At 44.1% G+C, this 27,926-nt stretch overlaps 1 protein-coding gene across 1 annotated transcript; it reads left to right on the top strand.

Annotated features, from left to right (window-relative positions):
- Window positions 1-75: 75 nt before the first annotated feature.
- On the top strand, window positions 76-27,549 carry LOC116977713 (torsin-1A-interacting protein 2-like). Its single transcript, XM_033028416.1, has 8 exons — window positions 76-259; window positions 11,725-11,790; window positions 17,188-17,232; window positions 17,381-17,461; window positions 20,312-20,368; window positions 21,409-21,465; window positions 23,235-23,297; window positions 24,678-27,549. Exons 1-8 carry the CDS (start codon window positions 193-195, stop codon window positions 25,469-25,471), a joined length of 1,230 nt encoding a protein of 409 aa, XP_032884307.1. The 5' UTR covers window positions 76-192; the 3' UTR covers window positions 25,472-27,549.
- The last annotated feature ends 377 nt before the right edge of the window (window positions 27,550-27,926 follow it).

Consider the following 27,926-nt stretch of genomic DNA (forward strand, 5'->3'; position numbering starts at 1 on the left):
CACCTGCAGTTCTGTCCAACACTCCCCTTTACCAAGATGGCCTCGCCTCCCCTTTACCAAGATGGCCACCCCTCCGGCTACGACGGTCGAATGCGAGGAGCACTTCCGGCCCCAGTCCGACTGCCGTGGCCGCCGTCTTCTTCCTGTTCTCTCTCCGGCTCCTTCTTCCTCGCTGTGCGGTGAACCGGCGAGATGAGGCGCAACCCCATCGCCCAGATGCGCGGTGGAACCGACGGTGAAAGCCTGACGGTGGGCGATGGTGAGATGGGGCGAGCGGGCGGCGGTACGTGTGGCAGCCGTGGAGATGCTGCAGGAGGGGGGGTCAAAGCCGGCCATCTCCTGCAGCTCGGCCGCAGGGTTTGCTTTCATAACGCGGGCAGGTATTTACTGGAACAACATATCTTGAAATCAATTTTTGGGAAGACAGGCTGATTCCCTTTAATGCCCCACTCGCCTCCTGACTCGGGTCCAACGCCCAGGTTCTGCTCACATGTTCGAGATTAATTCGTGAAATCCAAATGTAGAGTTTACCATTGCTGCAGATGGTTGGCATGAAAAACGGACTAGAACAATAGATAGATGAACAAGAGGTCATGCAGTTTCTCCAGCACTGCTGTATAAGTTGGATCTTACCTGACCATTACCGTACCTCCCCTTTCATACCTGTTGTCCAACCATCTGTTTATCTCAGCCTCGATTACGTTCAGCGATTTTAGCATCCACATCTAGTAAATAGGATAGAAAATCCAAAAGATTCATGATCATCTGAGAAGAATTCATTCTCTTCCCTGTTTTAAACAGATCATCTGTTCTCAAACTCGACTCATTCTAGATTTTTGCAGTGAAGGGAAACAACCTCTCAGTGCTGAACTTTCAAACAACCTTAGATCATTTGTACTTTTACAAAATCCCCTCTTTCTATATTCCTGTGAGTATGGGCATGACCTGATTAACTTCTATTCACGTCAAACCTTTAATTGTAGGAATCACCCAAGTTGACTACTTTTAAGCTTTTCACCAACCTTCAGGAATGCTGCCAGTGGTGTTGTAATTTGTCGTTTGTTTAAAAAATCTGCTCAACAAGTTGAGCAGCCACTTGCAACAGCAAAATAATCCTCAATTAACAATTTGATGGTTACTATATTGGCCTAGCTCATGCTTGAAACATTTAAAGATTTAAGGACACCTTCTTTGCCACTGGTGTCCGATTTCTCATCTGTTTCACGCCCCCTTCCCAGATGGAGCTGTTGCCACATGCTGGTACCCTTAACCTTCACCTCCTTACATTATTGAACTTTAATGTTCTGTTGTTGCACGACTTCATATCGCACTACAATCTTGCATCATTCTACTGCTTTGCACTTATTGTATTTATAATTACTATGCATAATGTTTATTCATATGAGATTTAAGTGAACAGGGACTTCTGGTGTGTATGACAATTAACAAACTGAGTGATCATGCACTCCCTTCTTTTGATGTTCTTGTCTCTCATACGCTTTATCTGTCATTCCTTTTGTAATATCACCCATCCTTAATTTCAAGTGATGTAGATTTTAATGATGATGACGTGCAATTTGTTGAATGCTGGAGATAAACAAAATGCTGGAGTAACTCAGGGTCAGGCAGCATCTCTAGAGAAATGGAAAAGGTGACATTTTGGGTCGAGACCTTCTTCAGACTGAGAGTCAGGGGAGAAATAAACTAGAGGTATGAAAAGGTACAAAGAACAAATGAATAAAAGGTATGAAAAGAACAAATCAAAGCCGGCACAAATGTTGAAGACAATGATCCATTGTTGGTAGTGGAAAAGGTGATAACGAGAGAATACGAACAGTGAAACGAAGCAGGTCGACAGTGAAACTAGTAGGATGACTTGGGTGGGGGAGGGATGGAGAAAGACGGAATGCAAGGTTTACTTGATATTAGATAAATCAGTATTAATACCGTTGCATTGTCCGCTGGCCAAGCGAAATATGAGGTTTTGTCCCTCCAATTTGCATTTGGCCTCACTCTGACAGTGGAGGCCTAGGACAGAAAGGTCAGTGTGGGAAGTGGAGTTAAAGTGTTTGGCAACCGTGAGATCATGCAGGTCAAGGACTGAATGTAGGTGTTTAGTGAAATGATGGCCCAGTCTGCACTTGGACTTGCTGATATATAGGAGTCCTCACCTAGAACAGCATATACAGTAGATGATGTTGGAGAAGGTGCAAGTGAACCTTTGCCTCACCTTAAAGGACTGTCTGTCCCTGGATGGAGTCGAGGGAGAAGGTATAGGGACAGGTGTTACATCTCCTAAGGGAGTAGGGAAGTACCTACTTTGTTGAATGCTGGGTCGGGCTAGAATCTAGAAACCTCCCTGGATCCTCTTTTGTACATTTTTATCCTGCTTCCTCTGTCTTTACTTTTAATAATTCTAAGGGCCTTGACAATAGAGTTGTCATTAAGATTATAGCCATCTGACCTGTTGTCTCTTTAACATAATTCTCTGTTCTTGTCATCTAAACCAAGTACGATCAAATGTTTCAATCACAATTTCAATTCAATAGTTTGGTACATCGCTTTAATTTTTCTGTTCTCAATCAACTGATCAACAAACATCTTGGGCTGTTCTCTGAAATTCTAAATGGAGCCACCACTTCTGCTACTTCCTTCAACCACCACCCCCATGAACCCTCCCCTCCCCTTTAATTCTGACGTCATCCACTCAGCTTTAAAAGCAACTTTGGCCATTATTCTTGTAAACTATTGCCACATTACCAATGTCGCTCTATTTTTTTAAATCATGGATGGAGGTAAGAGGCCTTAAGACCAGAGTCCACACCGTCCATCGGGCACCAATTTACACTAATCTTATGTTAATCCCACATTTTATTTTCACCATATTCTCTTCAATTCTTTTCAGATTTTTCCATTCACCATGGGTAATTTACTGTTGGACAATTAGCCAAGCAACCGGCATGTCTTTGGAGGAAAAAGGAGGAGGCTTGAGACTCTCCAAACAGTTTCACTGTTGTCACAAGACTGAATAGATCCTACTCAAGTTACATATCTTCTATGATTGTGACTCTGGTGGACCATCATTTCTTGTCTTGATCTATCTTCAGTCTTTGACCATAATATTGTCTTTCAACAGTTTTGACCAGCAGAGTGTGATTGCCCTCACACCGTTCCACTGTGAATTAATTCAGCCATAAGCAAAGTAGTGTGGCTCAATGTTTCTTACTGCTTCTCATCTTACACATCCATCGTTCTTTTATGTTTGACGCCTGGATATATATACATACATGCATACATACATACATACATACATCCTGTATTATTTGATCAGAAATGTCCTCCAATCTTGTTGGGGGAGCCAGAAGTTACTGTTTCCATTGAAATCCACCTCTATGTTGCTAAGAGCATTCTCAAGAACAACTGTGCATCACTTTCTGTTACATAGCCATGCAGATGAAATTCTGAAATGATGATTGTACTTGTGATGGACAGTATATGTACAGGTAATTATTTGAGAATACCTGAGCATTTGAAACTAAAGTAGAATTTTTTTTTAAGATTAAGATTGACTAAGCTGAAATGTGAAGGTCAAGTTCTGGTTAATGATTGACAATCAGTTATAAACTTAATTTAAGTATATTCAAAGTTCGACACGTTGCATTTATTGTAAGTTCGAGCTGAATAGATCATGTCTGAGATTTCTATTTTGAAAGTTCAGAGAACAAAGTTCAGCAGGTTTAGAAGGAATGGGTATTGAGAGATTAATGGCATGGATCGAGGTTAGTTTTAGCCGAGAATTCCATAGAGAACTGGTGAATATCTGCAGCCTGTGGTTTGGCGACTTGGAATTCTCTGGATGTGTGGTCAAACCCCTCTGTCTTTCTGCTTTGTCACTGGATTTGCAATTGAGCATCAGAGAGGAGAACGGCAACCTTACTTATTTAAATGTGGTTTTACTACCACATTAAAAAATATTATTTGAAGATAAATGGTTTGTTATTTTAATATTTTCTATTTTTTGGTGTTTTAAATTCAATTCAGTTACAGTTGCTTATTTTTAATTTAATTCAAACTTATTTGAATGTTTACATGTCTTTAGAGTTTAAAAATAGTTCCAAAAACATCTGCCAAGCTGGGGGGGGGGGGGGGGGGGGGGGGGGGTCGGACCTCAGGATTTGGCCTGTTAGCTGCTTGCTGACAGAATTTGCAGTGTCTTGCAGGACTTCTCTCAAATATGGCGGGACTGTAATGTATGTGGGTGTTGGCCATATTTGAGGTGATCCAGCTTAACAGCCTGATTTTTGCATTTTTGTATGAAGTATGCAAACGTCTCCGATTGAGATGTTTCCTGACAATGGTCAACATTTAGAAGCACATCATAATCGAAGGAATATCAGATCATATGGCCTGTGGATATAGTGTACACTTATTGCACTGCAGCTAGTTTCTCTTTGGTTCTGCAAAAATATTTTATTTTAATGGCTATGTTGAATGTATTCTAAATTTGAGCACAATTTATATATGGTGGATTTTCGCATGAACAGTCTGTACCTGCTTGAATGAAGTATGTGCCATATTATTTAAGAATTGTAGATCTTATCAATAAAGCCATAATTCATTCCAGTTGGAAATTACTTGGATTGCACATTTGAGTTACTTGAACATTGGAAGTGCCATGCCCATTTGATAACAATTCAGTTGTGATCAGCACATACTGTTGTGGCTTGTGTCTCTCTCAGGAGACGACATTTTCCTACATTTTGTTGCTTGGATGATTTAAGAACACAATACAAAAATATAGGAGCAGGAGTGCACCACCAGCCCCCTCAAGTCTATCTGTCATTCAGACAAATAATGCTGTTCTCTGCTCCTCTTCTATGCCATTTCCCCCTAACCTTCAATTTTTTTAATCTTTCAGGTCATAAGGTCATAAAGGGCCTGTCCCGCTTAGGCGATTTTTTAAGCGACTACAGGTGACTAGGCTGTTGCCACATGGTCGCCGGGGTGTCGCCTGTATGGTCGCGAGTAGTCTCCTCCGTCGCCCAAAGAATCGTAGAGTTTTTCTGGTCGCCACTAGATTTTGAAATGTTCAAACCTTTTCGGCGACAGTTGGCTTGATGCTTGACTTCTCCTGTAGGTGCTGTAGTAGGTTGTCGCCAGGATGACGTAGGTTGTCGCTGGTGCTGACTTCGGTGAATTCCATTGGCGACTACCTACATCAACTGGCAACAGGTACCGGCGACCGAATTGTCTTAAGTTGTCTTCAGTTGTCGCCGACGGTCGTAGCTTGTTGCGGGTTGTCGTAGGTGGATGTCCTAATGGGTCGCCGTTTGTCGGTATCTTGCCGTACCTTGACGTCGACTAGGTGGTAGATTGTTGTAGACATTGTCGTAGGGGGGTCCAGTCGCCGTTTTTTCCGGCGACCTGCTCTGACTATGACAGTCGCCGAAAAAGTCGCCTAAGTGGGACAGGCCCATAAGTATAGTAGAATTAGGCCATTCGGCCCATCGTGTCTACTCCGCCATTCAATCACGGTTAATCTATCTCTCCCTTCTAACCCCAGTCTCTTGCCTTCCTCCCATAACCTCTGACACCTGTACTAATCATGAAGCTATCTATCTCTGCCTTAAAAATATTCACAGATTTTGGCCTCCACAGCCTTTTGTGGCAAAGAATTCCACAGATTTACCACCCTCTGACTAATGAAATGTCTCCTCAGCTCCTTGCTAAAATAACGTCCTTTAATTGTGAGGCTAAGACCTCTAATCTGATTATACCATGACCGGAAACATCCTCTCCACATTATCCAATCCTTTCACTATTCTGTATGTTTCAATGAGGTTCCCCCTCATTCTTCTAAACTCCAGTGAGTACAGCCCCAGTGCTGACAAACGTTCATCATCGGTTAAGCTACTCATTCTTATAAACCTCCTCTGGACCCTCTCCAGAACCAGCAAATCCTTCTTCAGATATGGTGCCCAAAATTGCTCACAATATTCCAAATATAGCCTTACCAGCACCTTATAGAGATGGATGGAAAATCTCTACCAGTCTGACGCCAGGCACCGACTCTCATACACCTCCTCCTACTTATCCTTGGACCATGACCCCACAGACGAGCACCAGGCCATTATCTCAAACACTATCACTGGCTTTGTCACTTCCGGCTCCCTGCCCTCCCAAGCCTCCAACCTCATCGTTTCCCCAGCCCCGCACGGCCCGATTTTACCTTCTCCCCAAAATCCACAAACCTGACTGACCTGGCAGATCCATTGTTTCTGCTTGTTCTTGCCCCACCGAACGTATTTCCACATACCTCGACTCCATCCTATTCCTCCAAGACACCTCACATGCTCTTCGTCTCCTCCATGACTTCCGTTTTCCAGGCCCCCATTCCCTCATCTTCACCATGGATGTCCAGTCACTTTACACCTCCATCCCCCACCAGGAGGGTCTTAAAGCCCTCCGTTTCTTCCTCGACCGCAGAACCAACCATTCCCCGTCTACCGATACTCTTCTCCGCCCAGCGGAGCTGGTCCTTACCCTCAACAACTTTTCCTTTGACTCCTCCCATTTCCTCCAAATTTAAGGCGTAACTATGGTTACGCGCATGGGCCCCAGCTATACTTTGTCTCTTTGTAGGGTACATCGAACAATCCTTGTTCGAGGCGTACCATGGCCCTATCCCCGAACTCTACCTCCGCTACATTGACGACTGCATCGGTGCTACCTCCTGCCCCCATGCAGAACTCACTGACTTCATCCATTTCACCACTAACGTCCATCCAGCACTCAAATTCACCGGGACCATTTCCGACATCTCTCTACCGTTTCTAGACCTCACTATCTCCATCGCAGGTAACAAACTACTGACCAACATCTACTACAAACCCACTGACTCCCATGGCTATCTGGACTACACTTCTTCCTACCCTGCTTCCTGTAAGGACTCCATCCCCTACTCCCAATTCCTCCGTCTATGCTGCATCTGCACCCAGGATGAGGTGTTCCAAACCAGGGTATCGGAGATGTCCTCATTCTTTAGGGAACGGGGGTTCCTCTCTTCGACTATAGATGAGGCTCTCACCAGGGTCTCTTCTATATCCCGTAGCTCTGCTCTCACTCCCCATCCTACAACTCGTAACAAGGACAGAGTTCCCCTTGTCCTCACCTTCCACCCTACCAGCCGTCACATACAACAGATAAGCCTCCGACATTTTCGCCACCTCCAACAAGATCCCACCACTGGCCACATCTTCCCATCTCCTCCCCTTTCGGCTTTCCGCAGAGACCGCTCCCTCCGTAACTCCCTGGTAAATTCGTCCCTTCCCACCCAAACCACCCCCTGCCCTGGTACTTTGCAACCGCAGGAAATGCTACATTTGTCATTTTAACTCCCCCCCCCCCCCCCATGACTCCATCCAAGGACCCAAGCAGTCTTTCCAGGTGAGGCACAGGTTCACCTGCACCTCCTCCAACCTCATCTATTGCATCCGCTGCTCTAGGTGTCATCTGCTCTACGTCGGTGAGACCCAACGCAGGCTTGGCGATCGCTTCGCCCAAAACCTCCGCACAGTTCGCATTAACCAACCTGATCTCCCGGTGGCTCAGCACTTCAACTCCCCCTCCCATTCCGAATCCGACCTTTCTGTCCTGGGTCTCCTCCATGGCAAGAGTGAGTCCCATCGCAAATTGGAGGAGCAGCACCTCATATTTTGCTTGGGTAATTTACACCCCAATGGTATGAACATTTGACAGTTTAGGTGGTCATTTAAGAGTGCTAGCATGACGCGTGCGATAATGTGCTCGGACGAAGTGCGTAGTTACCCGTCGGAATTATGCTCAATGAAGCATTCACATATTATTTCTGCGTCAAATAAAGTCACAAACTAAACATATGCACCAATCAAGGCATGATATATACCACAATGACATGCAGCAAAGTTACAATACAGTATCTCAACTCTTTTTACAAATTGCAATGAATGCAATTTCTATTATTTCTTTCCACTTCCAAAGAAAAATGTGGTTGGATTATTCAGCCTGTGTCAATAAATCCTGGACCATGGTAACATATATGCTTAACCATGCACACTACAGATTGATGCAAGCATGTTTTCTGTGAAGGACCGAAAATTATCATGACATGGCCATAGCATTGGTCGTTATTGCTATTGGCACAGAAACACTCTCGCTTCCCACATAATTTATCCACAACAAAATATACAGGTTGCAAGGTAATTTCTAAAGGCATTTTATGATAATAGCTGTTAAAAACCGACTATACCCATCTGACAGGTTAAACATTACACTAACTGACAAGAGATGGTCAAAGGACTGCAGCAAATGTTCTTTTGGTATTATGTTTAAAGGTGTCAAAACGCCACATTACTGGACGTTCAGATTAGATGTACGTGTTGTGAACAGCAATGAAGATACCCAGTTTGTACGCACAAGATTTAAAAAAAATTATTGATAAACGCTGTTTCCATCATTCCCACTTTACGTTAAATTAACGTTAAAATTTCAACTGAAATATCTCCTGACCAAATTTGTGATGTATATGACCGACTGTAGAAGTAAAACTGGATAAATCCAACGTATAGTTGTGAATGTTGCTCATTAAATAACTACAGTACTGTTACTCCATATTAAGAGCATTGATTTGCCGTTAAAATGAATTCTGTAATAACGTCAACGGTAGCAGTGACAATCGAACACCGGTTTTAAAGTTTCACATGTTCACAATTTAATTAATCCACCTTTATGGACTAAAACAAATAATAACATTGGGAATTAAAACACATTTGATTGCATTCCGTTATCAAACATGGTCAATGTTCGCTCTGAAGACATTTCCAGCACAATAGGGTCAGGGAGGAGGGGTGGGGTGTGTGTGAATCAGTGCGGGGTGGATAGATGGCGGGGGGGGGGGGGGGGATTTAGAAGGCAATCGGTGCGTAATGGATGGATTGAGGCAGGTGAATTAGTACGTGTTGGTTGGAGTATGTACAATTGTAAGGGGAGAGCACGGGGGATGTCAGTGGTGTTGAATGGGGGGGATCAGTACGGGATGGATGGGGGGGATCAGTACAGGATGAATGGGGGGTATCAGTACAGGATGAATGGGGGGGTGGGGGGGCAGAACAGTGTGGATCGGAGGGTCTGTGCAGGATGAATGGGGGATCACCACAGGATGAATGAGGGGATCAGTATAGGATGAATGGGGGATCAGTACGGGATGAATGAGGGGATCAGTAAAAGATGAATGAGGAGATCAGTAAAAGATGAATGGCGATCACTACAGGATGGATGGGGGGATCGGTGCAGGGTAAATGGAGGGTGTGTCAGTATAGGATGAATGGGAGGATCAGTGCAGTATGAATGGGGGGAGAAGTGCTGGAAGGATGGGAAGGGGGGTCAGTACAGGATGAATTGGGGGACCAGTGTAGGATGGATGGGGGGGTGGCATGAGAATCAATGCCAGGTGGGTAGGGTGATGAATAGATTGGGGGGGGGTAGATGGGGAGGGGAGCACAGGGGATGTCAGTGAGGACTGAATAGAGGCGGGAATGGGGATCAGTGCGGGATGGAGAGGAGGGGTCTCATGATAAGGGGGGGGGTGTGGAGGAGGGCGTACGAGAGAGAGAGAGAGGGGGGAAGGGCAGAGGAGGTGGGGAAGAAGGAAGGTCAGCGTTCCTCGGACAACATCACCCCGCTGCCTTGGCTGTCCCTGTCCAACATCAAGTGCCGCCGCCAAAGGGGGAGACAGGTGGGATCACCTCGCCACCGCCTCCCCTCCTCCACCAGCCAACAGCAAGGTGCGGGGCCGAGCGGTGCAGCTCAAAGATCCTATAGCTATAGGATCTTTGGTGCAGTTGCTTCAGACGGCGGAAGGAGGCCTCCCCCTCCCTCCCTCCCTTCCTCCCTCCCTCCCTCCTTCCAGCCTTGGCGTGCGAGAGGGGTTGATTTGAAAGCGCCGTTGGCGGATTTGCAAGCAGCGTCCGCTGTCTGGGCGGGCGGGGTGCGGGAGGAGGAGGCGGTGGAGCCGCTATCACAGCCGCTGCTGCGCTGTTCGGGGCCCGTCATTCGCTCCAACCCTTCATCACCACGCACCTAATATCTTTGCTCCGCAATTAGGCCGCCGCCGACACAAAACGTCACGTTCCTTTTCTCCAGAGATGCTGCCTGACCTGTTGAGTTACTTCAGTTTTTTGTGTCTATCGGTATAAACCAGTATCTGCAGTGCCATGCCGGGCAAAATGACTCGGCGTTTAGGTTGCCCGGCGGCACTTTGGGTGGTCAATGGCACCCGGGCAACCGTTAATTTCGAGCCCTGCAAACTCTAGCTTCTCTTGGTAAGATGGCCTTGGAATTACCCTTGTAAATGTCCTTTAGACTATCTCCAATGCTTATCCTTAGTAAAGGGACTAAAACTGTGGGCAGTACAGCCTCAGCATCAGCCTGTACAGCTATAACAAAACGTCCCTATTTTTAAAACTTCAAGCCCTCCGAACTAAAGGCTGAAATGCCACTGTGGCCTTGACTACTTGTTGGACCTACGAGCTACCTTTCTGTGATTTCATGCAGTAGAACACCAAGATCCTTCGACCCGAAACGTCACCCATTGCTTCTCTCCAGAGATGCAGGACTCACCCTGGGCTCGCTCCCGGGGTGGAACGGCACTCTCGTGAGGGGCTGTGACGCTCCCGTGAGGGCGGCCTGGCGAGGGGCTGAGGCGCTCCCGTGTGGGCGGCCCAGCCCGAGGGAAACGGCGCTCCTGTCGGGGCGGCCCAGCCCGAGGGAAACGGCGCTCCCGTCGGGGCGGCCCAGCCCGAGGGAAACGGCGCTCCCGTCGGGGCGGCCCAGCCCGAGGGAAACGGCGCTCCCGTCGGGGCGGCCCAGCCCGAGGGAAACGGCGCTCCCGTCGGGGCGGCCCAGCCTGAGGGAAACGGCGCTCCCGTCGGGGCGGCCCAGTCCGAGGGAAACGGCGCTCCCGTCAGGGCGGCCCAGCCCGAGGGTGGAATGGCATTCATGTGAGGGCGATCCGACTCGGGGCTGGAACGGTGCTCCGGTGGCTGAGACGGCGTTCTGGCGGCGGTGACCTGAGTCCAGGGTTCAGCCGCGGGCCAGTGGACCACGTCGTCAGCGGCTGCGTCCGCTGGACTGGAGGGCGGCAGCTTCGACCACCGCGGTGTTTGAGCCGGCCCGTTCGCGGAGCTCGGTGAGCCGCGGAACTGATTTTGCCATCGCCCGGTGGGGTATCGCCTCAGCGCAGAGGGAGAAGAGGAGGGAAGAGACTGCAGCCCTAAGATTTTTGCCTCCATCACAGTGAGGTGGTGCTTGGTGGACTCACTGTGGTGGATGTTAATTTGTGTTTACTGTTGTTTATTATTGTATTATTGTATGTATGACAGCAGGCACGAAATTTCGTTCAGGCCGAAAGGTCTGAATGACAATAAAGGAAATTCAATTCAATCAATTCAATCAATCAATGCTGCCTGTCCCGCTGAGTTACACCAACTTTTTGTGTCATCCTTCTTCTACTTGCAGTGTTTCTTTATGTAGATGATCCAGCTTTTGATTTCTCTCACCAAAGTGATGCAATTTTCAAATGCAATGTGCACTCGTTGAAGGATGACAGATGATGTTGAGGCATTTTGTCTGCAGTGTGAGAATATATAACACACTATGTATAATTTGTTGCTCTGATTGCTTTTCCAGAGAGGAGCAGTCATTCGCCAAATAGAAGAAAAACAGATGAAGTAGACAGCGGTCCAACAAAGAGAAGTATGTATTGAAGTTTTTGATTTGTTATGCACCAAACTTTACAATGTTTTAATTATTTGACAATACTTGAGACTCTTGCTATTTGCCTTGAATAAAACATTTAGAAGAAATGAAAAATGTTATTCATAATCTTGATGTTCCAAAGTACAGTACAAGCAATAAACGACTTTGAAGTGGAGGAACCTGCTGTGCTGCGGGAAATGTGCCAGTTGTTTGGGAATAAGACAAGCTCCAGAAAATTGCAAAGGCAATCATCAGATAAATTTGTTTTGTGATTATTTTAAATTGGATTCGGGGTACCGCTGTAAATGCCAGTTTTTTTTTTTTTTTGCTCCACCCCAAACATGCCCTTGAAAGACTGGTAGGGAGCTTACTGCCTTTCTGAAGAAAGTAAACATACAACGTTGTTGGTTATTAAATTAGATTGAGAATTGACAAAGGAATGATGATGGTATGCGACTTGGACGGGGAATATGCTGATGCTCTCATGTGCTTGCTGATCTCAAACTTGGTGGTATAGTTTGCAGGTTTACAAAACGATGAGTGTATAGCCCTGGTTAGTAACTACACTGCATTTTGATAATGGTACACCCTGTAGCCAGAAGAAGCACAGTGGCATAGCGGTAGAGTTACTGTCTGAAAGTGCCAGAGACCCGGGTTTAATTCTGACCATGGGTGCTATCTGTACGAAGTTTGTATGTTCCCCATGTGACCACGTGGGTTTTCTCTGGTTTCCACCCACATTCCAAAGACACGGTGTTAATTGGCTTCTGTAAATTGTCCGCAGTGTGTAGGATAGAACAAGTGTATGGGTAATCGCTGGTTGGCATGGACTTGATGGGCCGAAGGGCCTGCTTCCTCGATGTATCTCTAAAACTAAAACTAAAATGCTGGTGGTGAATGTAATGATAATTTGCATTTGTCTACGAAGTGCAAATCAAATGGGTATTAGAGTAAAACTCTCCCAGATGTCTGTAGCGTTTTCCATCGTGCTCCTTTTATGTCTAGTAGATTGCTTTACAAAGTTAGAAGTGTGTAGCTTTGTCTCCACTCCAAATAAGCTTGGATGCAATAGTGATTTCCATGATATTTATGGTGGTAAATAGGGCAATGATAATTACTCTGAATGTGATAGGTACATACAGTGCCGTCCATAATGTTTGGGACAAAGACACATCATTTATTTATTTTCCTCGGTACTCCACAATTTGAGATTTGTAAATACATGTGGTTAAAGTCCACATTGTCAGATTTTATTAAAGGGTATTTTTATGCATTTTGCTTTCACCACGTAGAAATTACAGCTGTGCTTATACATAGTCCCCCCATTTCAGGGCACCATAATGTTTGGGGCACACGGCTTCACAGGTGTTTGTAATTGCTCAGGTGTGTTTAAATGCCTCCTTAATGCAGGTATAAGAGAGCTTGCAGCACCTAGTCTTTCCTCCAGTCTTTCCATCACATTTGGAAACTTTTATTGCTGTTTATCAACATGAGGACCAAAGCTGTGCCAATGAAAGTCAAATAAGCAATTATGAGACTGAGAAACAAGAATAAAACTGTTAGAGATATCAGCCAAACCTTTGGCTTACCAAAATCAACTGTTTGGAACATCATTAAGAAGAAAGAGCACTGGTGAGCTTAGTTATTGCAAAGGGACTGGCAGGCCAAGGAAGACCTCCACAGCTGATGTCAGAAGAATTCTCTCTATAATATAGGAAAAAACCCAAACGTTTGTTCGACAGATTAGAAACACTTTTCAGGAGTCAGGTGTGGATTGTCAATGACCACTGTCCGCAGAAGACTTCATGAACAGAAATACAGGAGCTACACTGCAAGATGCAAACCACTGGTTGGCTGCAAAAATAGGATGGCCAGGTTACAGTTTGCCCAGATGTACTTAAAAAAGCAACCACAGTTCTGGAAAAAGGTCTTGTGGACAGATGAGACGAAGATTAACTTATATCAGAGTGATGGCAAAACCAAAGTATGGAGGAGAGAAGGAACTGCCCAAGATCCAAAGCATACCACGTCATCTGTGAAACACGGTGGTGGGGATGTTATGACCTGGGCATGTATGGCTGCTGAATGCACTGGCTCACTTATCGTCATTGATGATACAACGGCTGATGGTAGTAGCATAATGAATTCTGAAGTGTATATACACATCCAATTTGCTCCAAGTTCAAACAAATGCCTCAAAACTCATTGGCCGGCAGTTCATTCTACAGCAAGACAATGATCCCAAACATACTGCTAAAGCAACAAAGGAGTTTTTCAAAGCTGAAAAATTGTAAATTCTGGCCAAGTAAATCACCTGATCTGAACCCATTTGAGCATGCTTTTTATATGCTGACGAAAAATTTGAAGGGGACTAGCCCCCAAAACAAGCATAAGCTAAAGATTGCTGCAATTACAAGCCTGGCAGAGCATCACCAGAGAAGACACCCAGTAACTAATGATGTCCATGAATCGCAGACTTCAAATACTAAACTTGACTACTTTCATTTACATGACATTGCTGTGTCCCAAACATTATGGTGCCCTGAAATGGGGGGGATTATGTATAAATACTGCTGTAATTTCTACATGGTGAAACCAAAAATATATAAAAATGGCCTTTATTAAAATCTGATAAGTGCACTTTAACCACATATGATTATTTTTATTACCAATCTTAAATTGTGGAGGATAGAGGCAATTAAATAAATAATGAGTCTTTGTCCCAAACATTATGGAGGGCACTGTAGGTGGTGTTACATTCTTTATTGTTTGAAATTATCAACACTTTGCACTTGGGTGGCGTTAGGTCACTTACCACATAATTCTTGTCTGAATGTTAGTGGTTATTGTTGATTACAGGCCTAACTTGTTTCATTTTCTTACAATGGAATTTAACTTATCAATGCATTTATCAATATACATCCCCTTATATGCTTTATGGTATAAGGAAGTCGCTGCAGATAGTTGGTGTTGGACTGCCATGATGAATTTAAAATTTGCTAGCTGAATGTTTGTAAATGAGAGGAATCGTTGTATTTGAATTTGGACATGGGGGTAGGGGAGAGATTGGAATGTCATGGTGGAGATTGTTCACTGAATCAAACTACCACAAATATAGTTGGATCTATTTGTCCACACAAAGTTAATGCACACTTGCATAGAAATAAATTTGAAGCTGTACAACCTGATTTCAATCCTAGGAATTGCCAGCAATTTTTTTAAATCAAGACGGATGTCTATAAATGTATGCTGGCTGAGGCAAGCATCTTTCCTGTGGTTCTCAGCTTTAATTTTGCCTTAAATTCCCTAAAGTTTCATGATGAAATAACAAATAAATTGACTGGCGTTGATATGGTCTGCAGATCTTGCCTGTAAATCTGATTATCAATCTGGGATGAAATTGTTAGAAAGGTTGGGCATCAACTCTTACTAGAAATGGATGGTTAATATTGGTGAGAGTTGTCTATTCTGCAAATTGTGTAATCCAATTGTCCACAGTTATTAAAGGAACATGATGGTGGAGATTTTGTTCTATGACTGGAAGCCTGTTGATGACTAATGTAGCCATTTTAGTTTGATCTATATGCATTAACAAATTTAATGTGAATGTAGGGTGTGTGACTGGTAAGTTTGTAGTTGACACAAAATTTGTGGGTGGTGTAGAGAGTTCAGAGTCTAAATAGTCTAAAGTGCAGAATGATATTTGTGAGTTGGTAAGATGGGTGGAGCAATAACAGATGCAATCCTGCTAATTGTGTGTTAATGTATTTTGATAAGGCTTATAAGGTTATAGGCAATGTCTGGTAAGGGTTTGGGGAACACTGAAAAACAAAGAGACCTTGGTGAACAAGGCCAAGGATTATTGAATGTGGCGGTTCGGGAGGATAAAGTGGTAAAAAGGCATATGGGATATTTGCCTCCATTCACCATGACGTAGAACAGTGGTTCTTAGCCTTTTTGGCATATGTACGCGCATACGTGAACAAAATACTGTATGTGGTATGTACCTTTGTTAGGTTCCTAAATATGGGCTCAACAAATGGATATGTTATTTATGACCCCTTCATGTCCCCTGGTAAAGCCACAAACGACCACCCATGGGGGTCCTGACCCCCAGATTAAGAACCACTGACGTAGTATATAAGAAACTTTTATAAAGTATTGGTTAGGCCACATCTGGAGATCTCTGTGCAGTCTCGTTACCACATCAAAGGAAGAATGCCATTACTTTGGAGCAGGTGCATAGGTGATTCACCAGGATAATTGCCTGAGTTGCAGCATTTAACTCATGAAGAGGGAGGGGGTTTGCTTTCCTTGGAGTGAAGGAGGTTGAGGAGGAGTTTAATAAGGAACTGCAGATGCTGTAAAATTGAAGGTAGACAAAAATGCTGGAGAAACTCAGCGGGTGCATCAGCATCTATGGAGCGAAGGAAATAGGCAACGTTTCGGGCCGAACCCCTTCTTCAGACTGATTGGGGGTGGGGGGAGGCGGGGAGAAGAAAGGAAAAAAGAGGAGGAGGAGCACGAAGGCTGAGGGAGAGATAGGAAGGGGAGGAGACAGCAAGGGCTAACAGAATTGTGAGAATTCAATGTTCATGCCACCAGGATGCAAACTCCCCAAGCGGAATATGAGGTGCTGTTCCTCCAATTTCCGGTGTTGCTCACTCCGGCCGTGGAGATGGCCCAGGACAGAGAGGTCGGATACGGAATGGGAGGGGGAGTTGAAGTGCTGAGCCACCGGGAGGTCAGGTTGGTTAATGCGGACCGAGCGGAGGTGTTCGGCGAAACGATCGCAAAGCCTACGCTTGGTCTCACCGACCTGACCTCCTGGGGAAGGGTCCCGCCTGAGATGTAATCTGTCCATTCCCTCTGCAGATGCAACCTGACCCATTGAGTTCCTCCAGCACTTTGTGCTTTGTGGGGGAGTGACTGTATTTGGATTAGTGTTCAATAATTTTGCTTGACTTACAAAACTTTGCAGACAATAGTGAAGGTATTTGGTTTTTAAGTTTTTGATGCAGGTAGGAAAAACTTCATCCAATCATGATCTTATATGGATCAAAATATTCAGTAATAAATGGTAATAATACATCGGTTTAAAAAAATATTTTTGCCTGCTTATCACCAATCGGGGCGATCAAACTCTTCTCTATCTTCATCTTCATAAAACCTGCCATTTATGAGGATAGTTGTAATGTTTGGAAAGTCGGGTAAATTCCTCCCTGGCATATTCATAAACTCTGAGATGGAAGCTATATTTCCATCACCCAGGCCATTGACAAATGCAGTTACATATAAAATTCGGAATATATTATGTCAGCATTTAATTTTGCGAGAGAATATCTGATGATTCCTGGGTATGACAGCATCTGAAGTATATTTCTTTTTTTCTAGATTTGAGTCCTAAAGATGAATCTGACTTTAGCCAATCGGATGAAGGTAAGTGGATGTGCATATAATATTAAACTCTTAACCAAAGTTAACCAAAAGGTTTTGAAGTAATCTAAGAAAATCGTTGGCTTTTTAATTTACTGGTTGAGATCCACTAATAATTTGATTATGAGGCTTGTTGCTTTTTTTCTTCCAGAAGCCACTGACTCAGACGTGGACCAGGGAGCAGGTGGCGATTCACCGATAGTTAGCAGGACACGTTCACGGATTTCTTCAGGTATAGAGTTCTCAGAGAGAGCACGTTTGGCATCACTCAAGAAAATCAGCTTTTCCAATTCAAACACGTAGTATTTGAACGTAGTATTTGAAACACTTGAACATTTTTGATAATTGTGTGTGGTGTTTTGATTTTGATTTGCCATACAGTCATACCAATAAAAAGCAACAAAACACACAAATACATTTTAACATAAACATTCACCACAGTGACTCCTCCACATTCTTCGCTGCGATGGAAGCCGAAAAAAAAGTTAAAACTTCTTTCCTTCTTTGTTCTCCCGCCGACCAAGTTCTGTTGTCAGGGCGATCTTGGCTCCCGTAGCCAATGGTCGGGCCCTCTGCGTCGGGGCGATCAAACTCCCGTATCGGGCGCATCTCAGCTCCCTGCGTCAGGTGATCGGACCCCTGGTCGGGGCTGGTTGAACCTCCTGCGACTTTGCAGCTTCCCGACATCGGCCTCTACCCGAGACGGCAAGCTCCTTAATGTTGAAATTCCCAGGCAAGGGATCGCAGCCTCCCATGGTAAGTCCACAGCCCCGCGGTGGGGCTCAAAGTCAGTCTCAAGCAAGGTCTCCAGCTCTATGATGTTAGGCTGCAGAGCGATCGGAGATACGATCCGGAAAACAATTGCATCTCTGGCAAGGTAAGAGATTGAGAAAGTTTCCCCCGACACCCCCACCCCCACCCCCGCAACCCAACCCCACCCCTACCCCTCCGAGAACATTAACACATACTTTTAAAATTAAAACCCACTAAAAATAACAAAAAAGATGAAGAGACAGACAACAGACAGGCCGTTGGCGAGGCTGCCATTGCTGACGGCGCCACCCGATGGATACATTACATTCCAAATAATTTTCCTCCTAACCCGATAAATGGACATATAATAGTTACTGTGCTTTGCTGCATGAGTAATGTGTAGCTGGTTTTAGATTTAACTGTTTACTAGACTAAGTGGGACCCATTGGGTCCCTGTCACACGCGAGGCCTGGCCCCCCAACGCAACCCCGTTCCCCAATGCAATATTTCACCACTCACCCGTTCCCCCAACGCAACCCGTCCAGCCAACGCAATATTGCACCACTCATGCATAGCCCCCAACTGTGCAGGCATGGCTCATTTGCCTCATCCACCAGCACTCCCTCCCCCTCCTCTGCATCCTCCCTCTTCTTTCCCCTCTCCTCCTCCCCTCCCCAATCCCTCCCTCACCTCTCCCTCCTTCCCCTTTCCCCTACCCTCAGTCACTACCTCCATAACTCTTCTCCCTTTCCTACCCCCCCTCCTATCTCTCTATCCCCCCCACGCCTCATCTCCCCCTATCTCCCCCCCCCCCCCCACTATCCCTCCTGAATTCCCCCCTCCTCTCCCTCTATTCCCCCTCCTCCCCCACTCTTCTCACCTCCCCCACTTTCCACCTCTCCCTCCCTACCCCTTCCTCTCCCTCAATCCCCCCCACTCTCCCTCCTCACCTCCCCAGGATCTTTCCCTTCCTCCTCCCCTCTCCCAATCCCTCCCTCGCCTCTCCCTCTCCCCTATTCTCAGTCACTCCCTCTTTCCCTCCATAAAAAGCAGCACCTGCAGTTCCTTCCTCCACAGGTCATTCATTGTTAGCTGTGGTTTAGATCCCATTGACTTGACGATTGGATCAGTTTGCATCGTGTGCGTGTGTGTGAGTTACTCAAACTCCGCGAAAAATGCTTGGCCACCCTGCAACCCAACTCTCTCCGTCCCTCTGCCCACTCTGGCTCAGCCCCCACTCGGCCTGTCCCCGTCCTGTCCGACCTTCCGGTGCTGCCGCTCGGCCTGTCCCAGCCCGCCCACCCGTTGCTGCCACTTGGCTCGTCCCCGCCCTGCCCACCCGCCTTCCTGCCTGCCTGCTCGTTGCCGGCGGCGGGGGGTGGGGGGGATGGAGTCGGTGTTCGGCACGGTGAGCACCACGAATTTCGATGAGCTGGTGGAGAAGATCTCCGAGAAGGCCGTGAGGGTGAGTTACCGCAACGGCGGCGGTGAAAGAGGTGGACCTGGGGGGACAGGTAGACAGGACCGCCATTGCCGCAAAGGGTGGGCGGGGGAGAGGGGTGAGTGATGAGGGAGAGAGAGAGACGGGACCAGGGACTCCACTGGTCCTCCCCTGAAACCCCTCCCGATAGACAAGTTATTGTGAGGAGGGGAGAGAGGAGTGTGTGAGTGAGGCGGGACAGATCGCTGCCAGTGGGGCAGGAAGGGGCGTCGCCGTCCCGGCCGTGGCATTGACTGACAGGAGAAGAGACCAATCTGCGTGGCTCTGAGTGAAGGAATTTATGCACGCATGTTTTTAAAAGATTTTTAAACCTCGATAACTTTTACAATATAGCACCGAGCGGAACTAAACTTGTTGCACTCGCAGCACAGGAGAACGGTGAGTAACCTGGCAAAAAATCGTAGCACTATCGCGTACCGTTTTTGCGCAAATAGAAAACCTCGCAAACCAGAAGAGCACAATATCAGAGTTTTAGTTATGTATAGATAGATAGATAGATTTTCCTCCCATTCCACCCCTCTAATTCCTATTTCCCTTTTCCCTCTCTTTTGCCCAACGTTTCACATCAGCTGACCACATAGGTACTTTTTCGAAGCTACAGGATAGCTATTGGTGTTTGAGTCTTGACCAATATTTTTCTTTCTTCACTTCTGGAAGGTTAATATGTTTCAATATCCTTGTAGGCTGTTTACACAAAAAGATTGAAGTAGAGAGTAAGTTGCCATTGAGAAAAATCTGTAATAAATGCTTAATATGTGGTATATGCATAGGAATTTGAATTGAAGTTGAGCTTAGCTTGTGGTTGAACTTGTTTTGTTTTTTTTGCAGATCAACTTCTACACCAACAGCCCATCATAAGTCAAAGACTTCTTCGTTCAACCCAAGGTTTGTTCTTTGAGGATGGGAAAATGATAATTATACAGGGAGGACGTCACTGAGTGTTGAATTGACTGGACAAATCTCATTCAAGTGCTAGTAACATTATCTCAACTAACGGGAAGAGGCTATTTGGCATACTATGAATGTGGTGATTTTTTGAGGGACGTATTCACTTGTTGCTGATATATGCCAAAATCGGGTGAGTATCTTAGAATTGGAGGAGTTCTTGGTGAGTTGCAGGGCTGGAGATAAAAAGTAGGTGTGGGCATCTCTGTATAATCTCGCTCCGTGTTTTCAGCCCCTAGCACTAGACCATGATCTTAATGCCGCTGTCCCACTTAGGAAACCTGAACAGAAACCTCTGGAGACTTTGCGCCCCACCCAAGGTTTCTGTGCAGTTCCCGGAGGTTGCAGGTAGTGGAAGCAGGTAGGGAGACTGATAAAAAACCTCCGGGAACCGCACGGAAACCTTGGGTGGGGCGCAAAGTCTCCAGAGGTTTCCGTTCAGGTTTCCTAAGTGGGACAGGGGCATAACCTTTCATTTAGTATATGAAAATTCAAATCCTTTCTGGATTTAAAAGAGGAATGTAATCTGAAGAAGGGTGTTAATCCGAAACGTCATTTGTCCATTCCTCTTCTTCCAGCAATTAGTATTTTACCTATACTGTTTTTGGCCTTTGAGTCATTTGAGTTATGGAAACAGGCCCTTTAGCCTACACGGTCTATACCAAAGATCAGCTATTAATTTACACTAATCGTACATTAATTCCATTAATTTTCATTTTCCATACATTCTGATCAATAACCACCTCCTCTTTGCCCCAATCACCTAGTCATTTGGGACTATTTATTTCTCACCCAAGTAGTTTTGCCTGGTTAAAATTTGAAATAATCTATAATGTGCAGTATGTTTCATTTAGCTGTCAGCTTGGAATTGCCCATTAGGAATTTTGGGACAAAGTTTAAAATCTTATTTCAGAACCATTATGTAATTTCATAAATGTATTTGGAGATGCTGTTTTAACCATAGTCATTCTTTTCCGTAGCACAAAAGAATGACAGGACTCAATCAAGTAAAGCTAATATTAAGCTTGAACCTCCAGGTAAAGTAGAACAACATTTTATTATAGTTTGTGGTGTTTCAGTCCATGTAGTTTTTTTGAAAATACAGAATGCATCACGTTAAAGTTACAAGACCACAAGGTATTGTCAAATTTTCTTGCAAAATGGCATGGTGGGTTTGCATGATGCGGACTATCTGCTAAAACATGGACCCTATGGCCAAGCAAGCACACAAATCCTCTATTTTTCAGAAGGCTAAAGAAATTTAGCATGTCTCAAATCACTCTTACGGATTTCTATATCTGCACCATAAGAACCATTATATCAAGATGCATCACAGTTTTGTTCAGCAACTGCCCATGACTGCAAGAAATTGCAGAGTTGTCCACCCAGTTGTACATCACGTAAACCAGCCTCTCCTCCAAATTGACTCTATCCACAATTCACGCTGGCATGGCAAAGCAACTAACATAATCAAGGGTTACTCACACCCCTGTCATTTCCTCTTCCATCCTCCTGTCGGGCAGAATATATAAAAGCTTGCAAGAATCTACCAGCAGATTCAAGATCAGCTTCATGCGTAGTTATCAGACTTTTGAACAGATCTCTCACAAGCTAAGGATGTATTACCACCCCCCTCCCCCCCCCCCCCCCACTACAACAATCTACCTTGTTGCAGGTCTTGTTCTTTTAACATCAGCACTTTAGAACTGTAACACAATATTCTGCACTGTTTCCTACCTCTTGGCGCTGCCTGCTGTTCTTGGAGAACAATGGAGGAGCCGGCGTGGGGAGACTGCCGTGAGGGAAGTGGGGGGGAGGACACTGGAGGACCCAGTGTGGGGCGACTGCCGGGAGGGGGGAGGATAATGGTCAGGGAAGGATGTATACTGCCCTCCATAATGTTTGGGACAAATTTATTTGCCTCTGTACTCCACAATTTGAAATTTGTAAAAGAAAAACTCACATGTGGTTAAAGTGCACATTGTCAGATTTTATTTAAGGGTATTTTTATATATTTTGGTTTCACCATGTAGAAATTACAGCAGTGTTTATACATAGTCCCCCCATTTCAGGGCACCATTATGTTTGGGACACAGCAATGTCATATAAATGAAAGTAGTCAAGTTTAGTATTTTGTTGCATATCCTTTGCGTGCAATGACTGCTTGAAGTAGTCATCTGCGATTCATGGACATTAAAATCTGACAATGTGCACTTTAACCACGTGATATATTTTTTTCTGTTGCAAATCTCAAATTGTGGAGTGCAGAGGCAAATAAATAAATGGAGGGTCTTTGTCCCAAACATTATGGAACGCACTGTAAATACATTTAGGAGAATTGTACCGTCTGTCATTATTAGGAAGATTTCCATGTTTCCATCACAAACTCTGTCTCCTATTGTGATGAATATACTGTTACTCATTTCAATATGTTAAAAGGATTTGTTTATAAAGGAGAGCTTTGAGGATACTGTAGTTAATTTTTATTCCATTGTTGAGTATTTCTTAATTTTCAAGACACTAATGGAAATGAGTACATCTATCTAATGTTTGTTGTGCATTTGTTTTTTAAATACAAATAACACTTATTCCAGATAACTGAATGGAATTGACTTGATGATCTGAGTTCATGTTGCAGTATGATTAGGTTTGTTGACTACATGTACAGTGCCCTCCATAATGTTTGGGACAATGACCAATAATTTATGAAGAGCACTGTATGCCTACATTGATGTTATTGTGGTGTTACTAGTATCACTGGGGAATGGATAGGTTCACTTCTAGTAGCTTTGTTTTTATCCCACAGTACTGTCTCGCACAGACCCTTCCCTGAAGAAAGGAGAAACAGTCAGAAGACCTGCACAGGAAGGTATAAGATTAATCCAATTGTTCAATATTGAACTTCTGCCTGCATGATGGCATAGTGGAAGATGCATTAAAAATGTTACTGAGTTTTGCTGAGAACAGGTTAGAAAATGGAGCATAATGTTTAAAATTTAGGGTGTTAATGCAGTTTGTAGGTTTTTATGGAAAGAAGCTGTTGACAGTTAATATGAAATTTTGTAACAGTACAAATTTCACCAATTTCTTCTGTCAAGATATATATATATATTCCTTTGGAAAACTCACAATCACATATTTATATTGTAAACCGTAAGATTTATAAAGTTTTGCGTCCCTCGAATGTTGATTCCAAACAAATTTCTGGAAGTATTATCAGAAAATACGTGCTATCTGATGCATGCTGCAGGAAAAACAGCATCAGGGGGAATGAAACCATCAATGTTTTGAGTCAAAGGTTCTTCAAAAGATTTGGAAAAGTGAAAAGAGCGTTTTAAGTTGCAGAGGGAGAGAGCGGGGTAATGGAGATGAGAGGGTACAGACCAAAGATGTAGAGATAACAATTATGTTTAAACAAATATTTTTTGACTTTAGACATTAACTTGTTTTTTTCAACCTGATCTGTTGAATGTTTCCAACAATTTATGTTACCTGAAATCGTGTATTTGCCCCTGAGGGCTGTAATATGCCCTCTTGGAAGATGAGGTGCTGTTCCTTGACCTTATTTTCAGCATTGTTGAAACTAAGTAGGAGGCTGAACTCAGACACAGCTCATGGTTGAGTTGTAAAGTGAATGGAAGTATTCTGCAAAGCAGTGATCCGAATCTGTATAGTTTTTTTCTGATGCAGAGGAGATGACATCATGAACATTAAATACATAACTGCAAGTGAATTGCTACTTCACCTGGAGAGACATTTTGGGTCTTTGAGTTGTGGAAAGGGAAGAGGTGAAAGAGGAGATGTTGCACTTTTTGAAATTGCAAGGGAGAGTTCTGTGAGAAGGGGAGTGAGTATGAGTGAAGATGGAGTAAACTGAAGAAATGTAAAAAAATAAAGAAAAGCTGGATAGTACACAAAAGGATACAAAGTGCTGGAGTAACTCAGCAGATCAGACAGCATCTCTGGGCTACATGAATAGGTGACATTTCGGGTCATCGTGACCCAAAATATCACATATATGTACTCCAGAGATGTTGCCTGGCCTGCTGAGTTACTCCAGCACTCTGTGTCCTTTTTTGAAGTGAACTGAGGAGTTTGCATGGAAAACTCCTCTTTGTATGCTAGCTAACATCTTGCTGTATCATTTACATTTGTGGTATTGGTAATTTTGACTATCTATGCAGTGACGTACAAGAGATTGGCAGACTGAACATTGGTTTATTTGTGTGTCCTTTTCATATCTTTTCAGAGAGACGCGATACCTCAAACAAGCATGTGGCCTTCATTGTAATGATTGTATTGCTAGTTTGCGCCGCACTGTTCCAGCTCTTTGTGAGCAAGCCCCAGGCTGCTAGTTTCGTTGAGAAGACAGCACTAACTGTATTTTTGGACAAGTTTGAGCAAGTTGAAGCCCTGTTCTACGGACAACAGTCAGCACTGTGGAAGAGAAGCAGGATCACACTGCGCAACCAGATTAATCAAACCAAACATGAGAAACCTGCCATCCTGATGTTTGCTGCTGCGTGGGATGGGCAGCAGACCATGAGGTGCCTCGCTCGCCAGATTGCAGATGCTTACTCCGTAGCCCTCAATGCTACGGCAATGGTGGAAATCAACTCAACGGTCGGTAGTGGCTGGGACAGTGACGTTGTGAAACTGGAGGTGGATACGCAGCTTTCATCTGGGTTTGACAAAGGTAGCAAGGTAGCAGTGGTTCACCATTTCCAGGACATGCCCCCATTGTCCACCCTGATCTTCTACAAGTACTGTGACCATGAGAATGCAGCCTATAAAGCAGTTGCCCTGCTCCTCACTGTTCTCCTGGATGAGGAGAAACTAGCACCGGACATTGGCTTGAGAGTCTTGGAAATGAAGGTCCGTGATTTTCTGAAAAGGAGATTTTCCTCTGCCGAAGGTAGCAAAGGCATGGACACCGACAAACTGAGTGGCCTGTGGAGTCGCATTGCACATGTTGTGCTTCCAGTGGCACCAATACGTGAGATAGAGGAAAGAGGTTGTGATTCTAAAGAAGGTTGGAAGTAATCCATGGGGAGGTTTAATCAAAGGAGGTTTAAACGATTGTACATGATTCCCCGTTCCTCATTCCTTAACACCCGATCTCTCTCCATTTGGTTCCCTGTCAGGTGTACATTCTGGTGTGTTTGTCTCAGGTGTACGTCAAGGATTTTCAAATGATGATTCTTGGGTGAGGGAGGCTGATCCCAGTCACAGATGTATCACTCAAGTGAAATCCAAACACCTGAGCAGTATCCTTGTAACCAGTTCTCGCCAACAAGACTAGCCATTCTCTTCTGCTTGTTGATGGAGGGGTTGGTGTGGCAGTTTGCAAATCTTAAATTGCAAGTAAAATGTTTTAAAATTGTGTTGAAACAGCCTTCAATGGAGCAGACCCCTTTTATGCAATGGCTAAAGAGGAAATCTTAGCTGCATTATTGCTTCATAAAACCCAACAAATGCATAACTGCTTTTGTGGGATATGTCATAAAATATTGTCCAGAAGGCCTTCCATCAAAACAGTTTTACTTTTGAAATTTCTGTGCCTTTCATTTTCTTAGAACATCTCTAGATGTCTTAGACTAGATTCGCCGATAAAATGCAGTCAATCTATGTGTAAAAAAAAGTTTTGCATCATTTAATTTGGACCAGATAATCTTTGTTTGGGGGAGAAAGTGAGAGGATTTTGTGGCAGCTTAAGTAATATGGGATATCTTGTATCCAACTGAAGGAGAAGATGACATTTTGGTTTTGCTTTCTCAGTTAACAAGTGCTTTCACAATGCAGAACAAGTGCCAACCTAGATTATGTGCTCAAGTCCCTACACTTGGACTCTACCTACAACCTTGTTACTCAAAGTGAGTGGTACCTTCTGAGCCACATTGCTTTCCTGCTGTTAGATTGCTATTGCTTATGTGCTCAGCTTTAAAATGCACGCATAAATCAGCATAACTCCTGGAGTGATCTTAAACTTGGTTTGCATTATATCTCCTTAACCTTTTGCTCAAGATGGAACATTACAAGGTGAAACATGGTAGAATCATATAAACACCTTGTATTCATGATATAATAGATGTGCTATTGTGAATTATTTACCAATTTCAAGAATAATTAATCATCTCTTCCACTAGAGTAACTCATAACTTGCCCTAGCCTGTAAGCTACTTCAGTGGAAGCAAAACTGGAAAAAATGGTTCAATGTGGCTTTGGATGCCCATAGATGAAACTATCGGAAGGAAAATTTTCTGTTAAATTTTCTAAACTGTATGCATTTATGAAATTGCCTCTTTCAAAGCGTACATCTCGATAATTTGTGGAATGGGACAGCATATTCAAAGTTGAATGTAAAAGCAAGTTTTATTATGATTGGAAATTATACTGTTGAGAGTTCAAATGCGGGTTAAGATTAGTTTAGAATAATGTCTGTCTACCACCCAACTGCTGTCACCCGTTTATTGGGTCCTTTTGTACTACGTTTCCTTTCATGAACCTGAGTTTTAATGTTATTGATGAACTTGAGTCCTCCTCTGAACCACAGAGACAGCTGCAGAAAACCTTCTTTCATGTGATCAGATCTGGTATCACAATCTGGGCCTCCAATAAACATACAGTCCTCTCTTACAATAAAAAATAAATTCTCAACCAAGAGTGAAAATACATAGGCCGTAAAATATAGCAAGTGCTTCCTACAAATATTTGTTTGATCTGTAGTGTTTTCTCTCCATGTACAGTCTTGTCAGACCATATACCATCACATATAGTCTTGGCAGACTAGTCTTATAGAAAGAACACTGTTTAACTTGAGTGCTACCCAGGATCATCTATTTGCATTCCCCATATTACTGCAGTGACCACACTTCAAAAGTACTTCATGGACTATAAAGGTCATTAGGCATCAAGAGAGAGTGGGAAAACATAACAGAATTGGAAGATCTCTTCCCAACTGAATTAAAAGCTTAATTGTGTTTCTTTTTACACTAACATAAAACTCAAGGACTGTAGTTTATAATAATGTATTACATCCAAATTGCAATGTCTACTATTATTTTTCCTGCAATTTTATGTAATCAGTTTGTGGTTAAAAATAAAAATTGTATTTTTTAAAATTATGTAGATCTTTGTTCATGAGCAAGTATCCATTTGCTAATTTCAGAAAGGGAAAGTCAACTTCAGAAAGGGAGAGCACATGCCAGTGGTGGGTCAGAGGTGGAGAGGGTAGGAACTTCAAATTTCTAGGCATTAACATCTCAGACCATCTCTCCTAGTGCAAACATACCGATGTAATTGCCTGGAAGGTGCATCAGTGCCTGTATTTTTGTAAAGTCTTAAACATTTTAGGATGTCACTGAATACTCCACCAAACCTCTACAGATGCACTACAGACAGTGTCCTGACTTGTTTTGTCATGACCTGCTATGGCAATTCCAACGTACAGGAATGCAAGAGGTTGCAGAGAGTGGTGGACTCAGACAGTCCTTCACAG

The sequence above is a fragment of the Amblyraja radiata genome, chromosome 10, assembly GCF_010909765.2.
Source record: "Amblyraja radiata isolate CabotCenter1 chromosome 10, sAmbRad1.1.pri, whole genome shotgun sequence".
Taxonomy (NCBI): Eukaryota; Metazoa; Chordata; class Chondrichthyes; order Rajiformes; family Rajidae; genus Amblyraja; species Amblyraja radiata.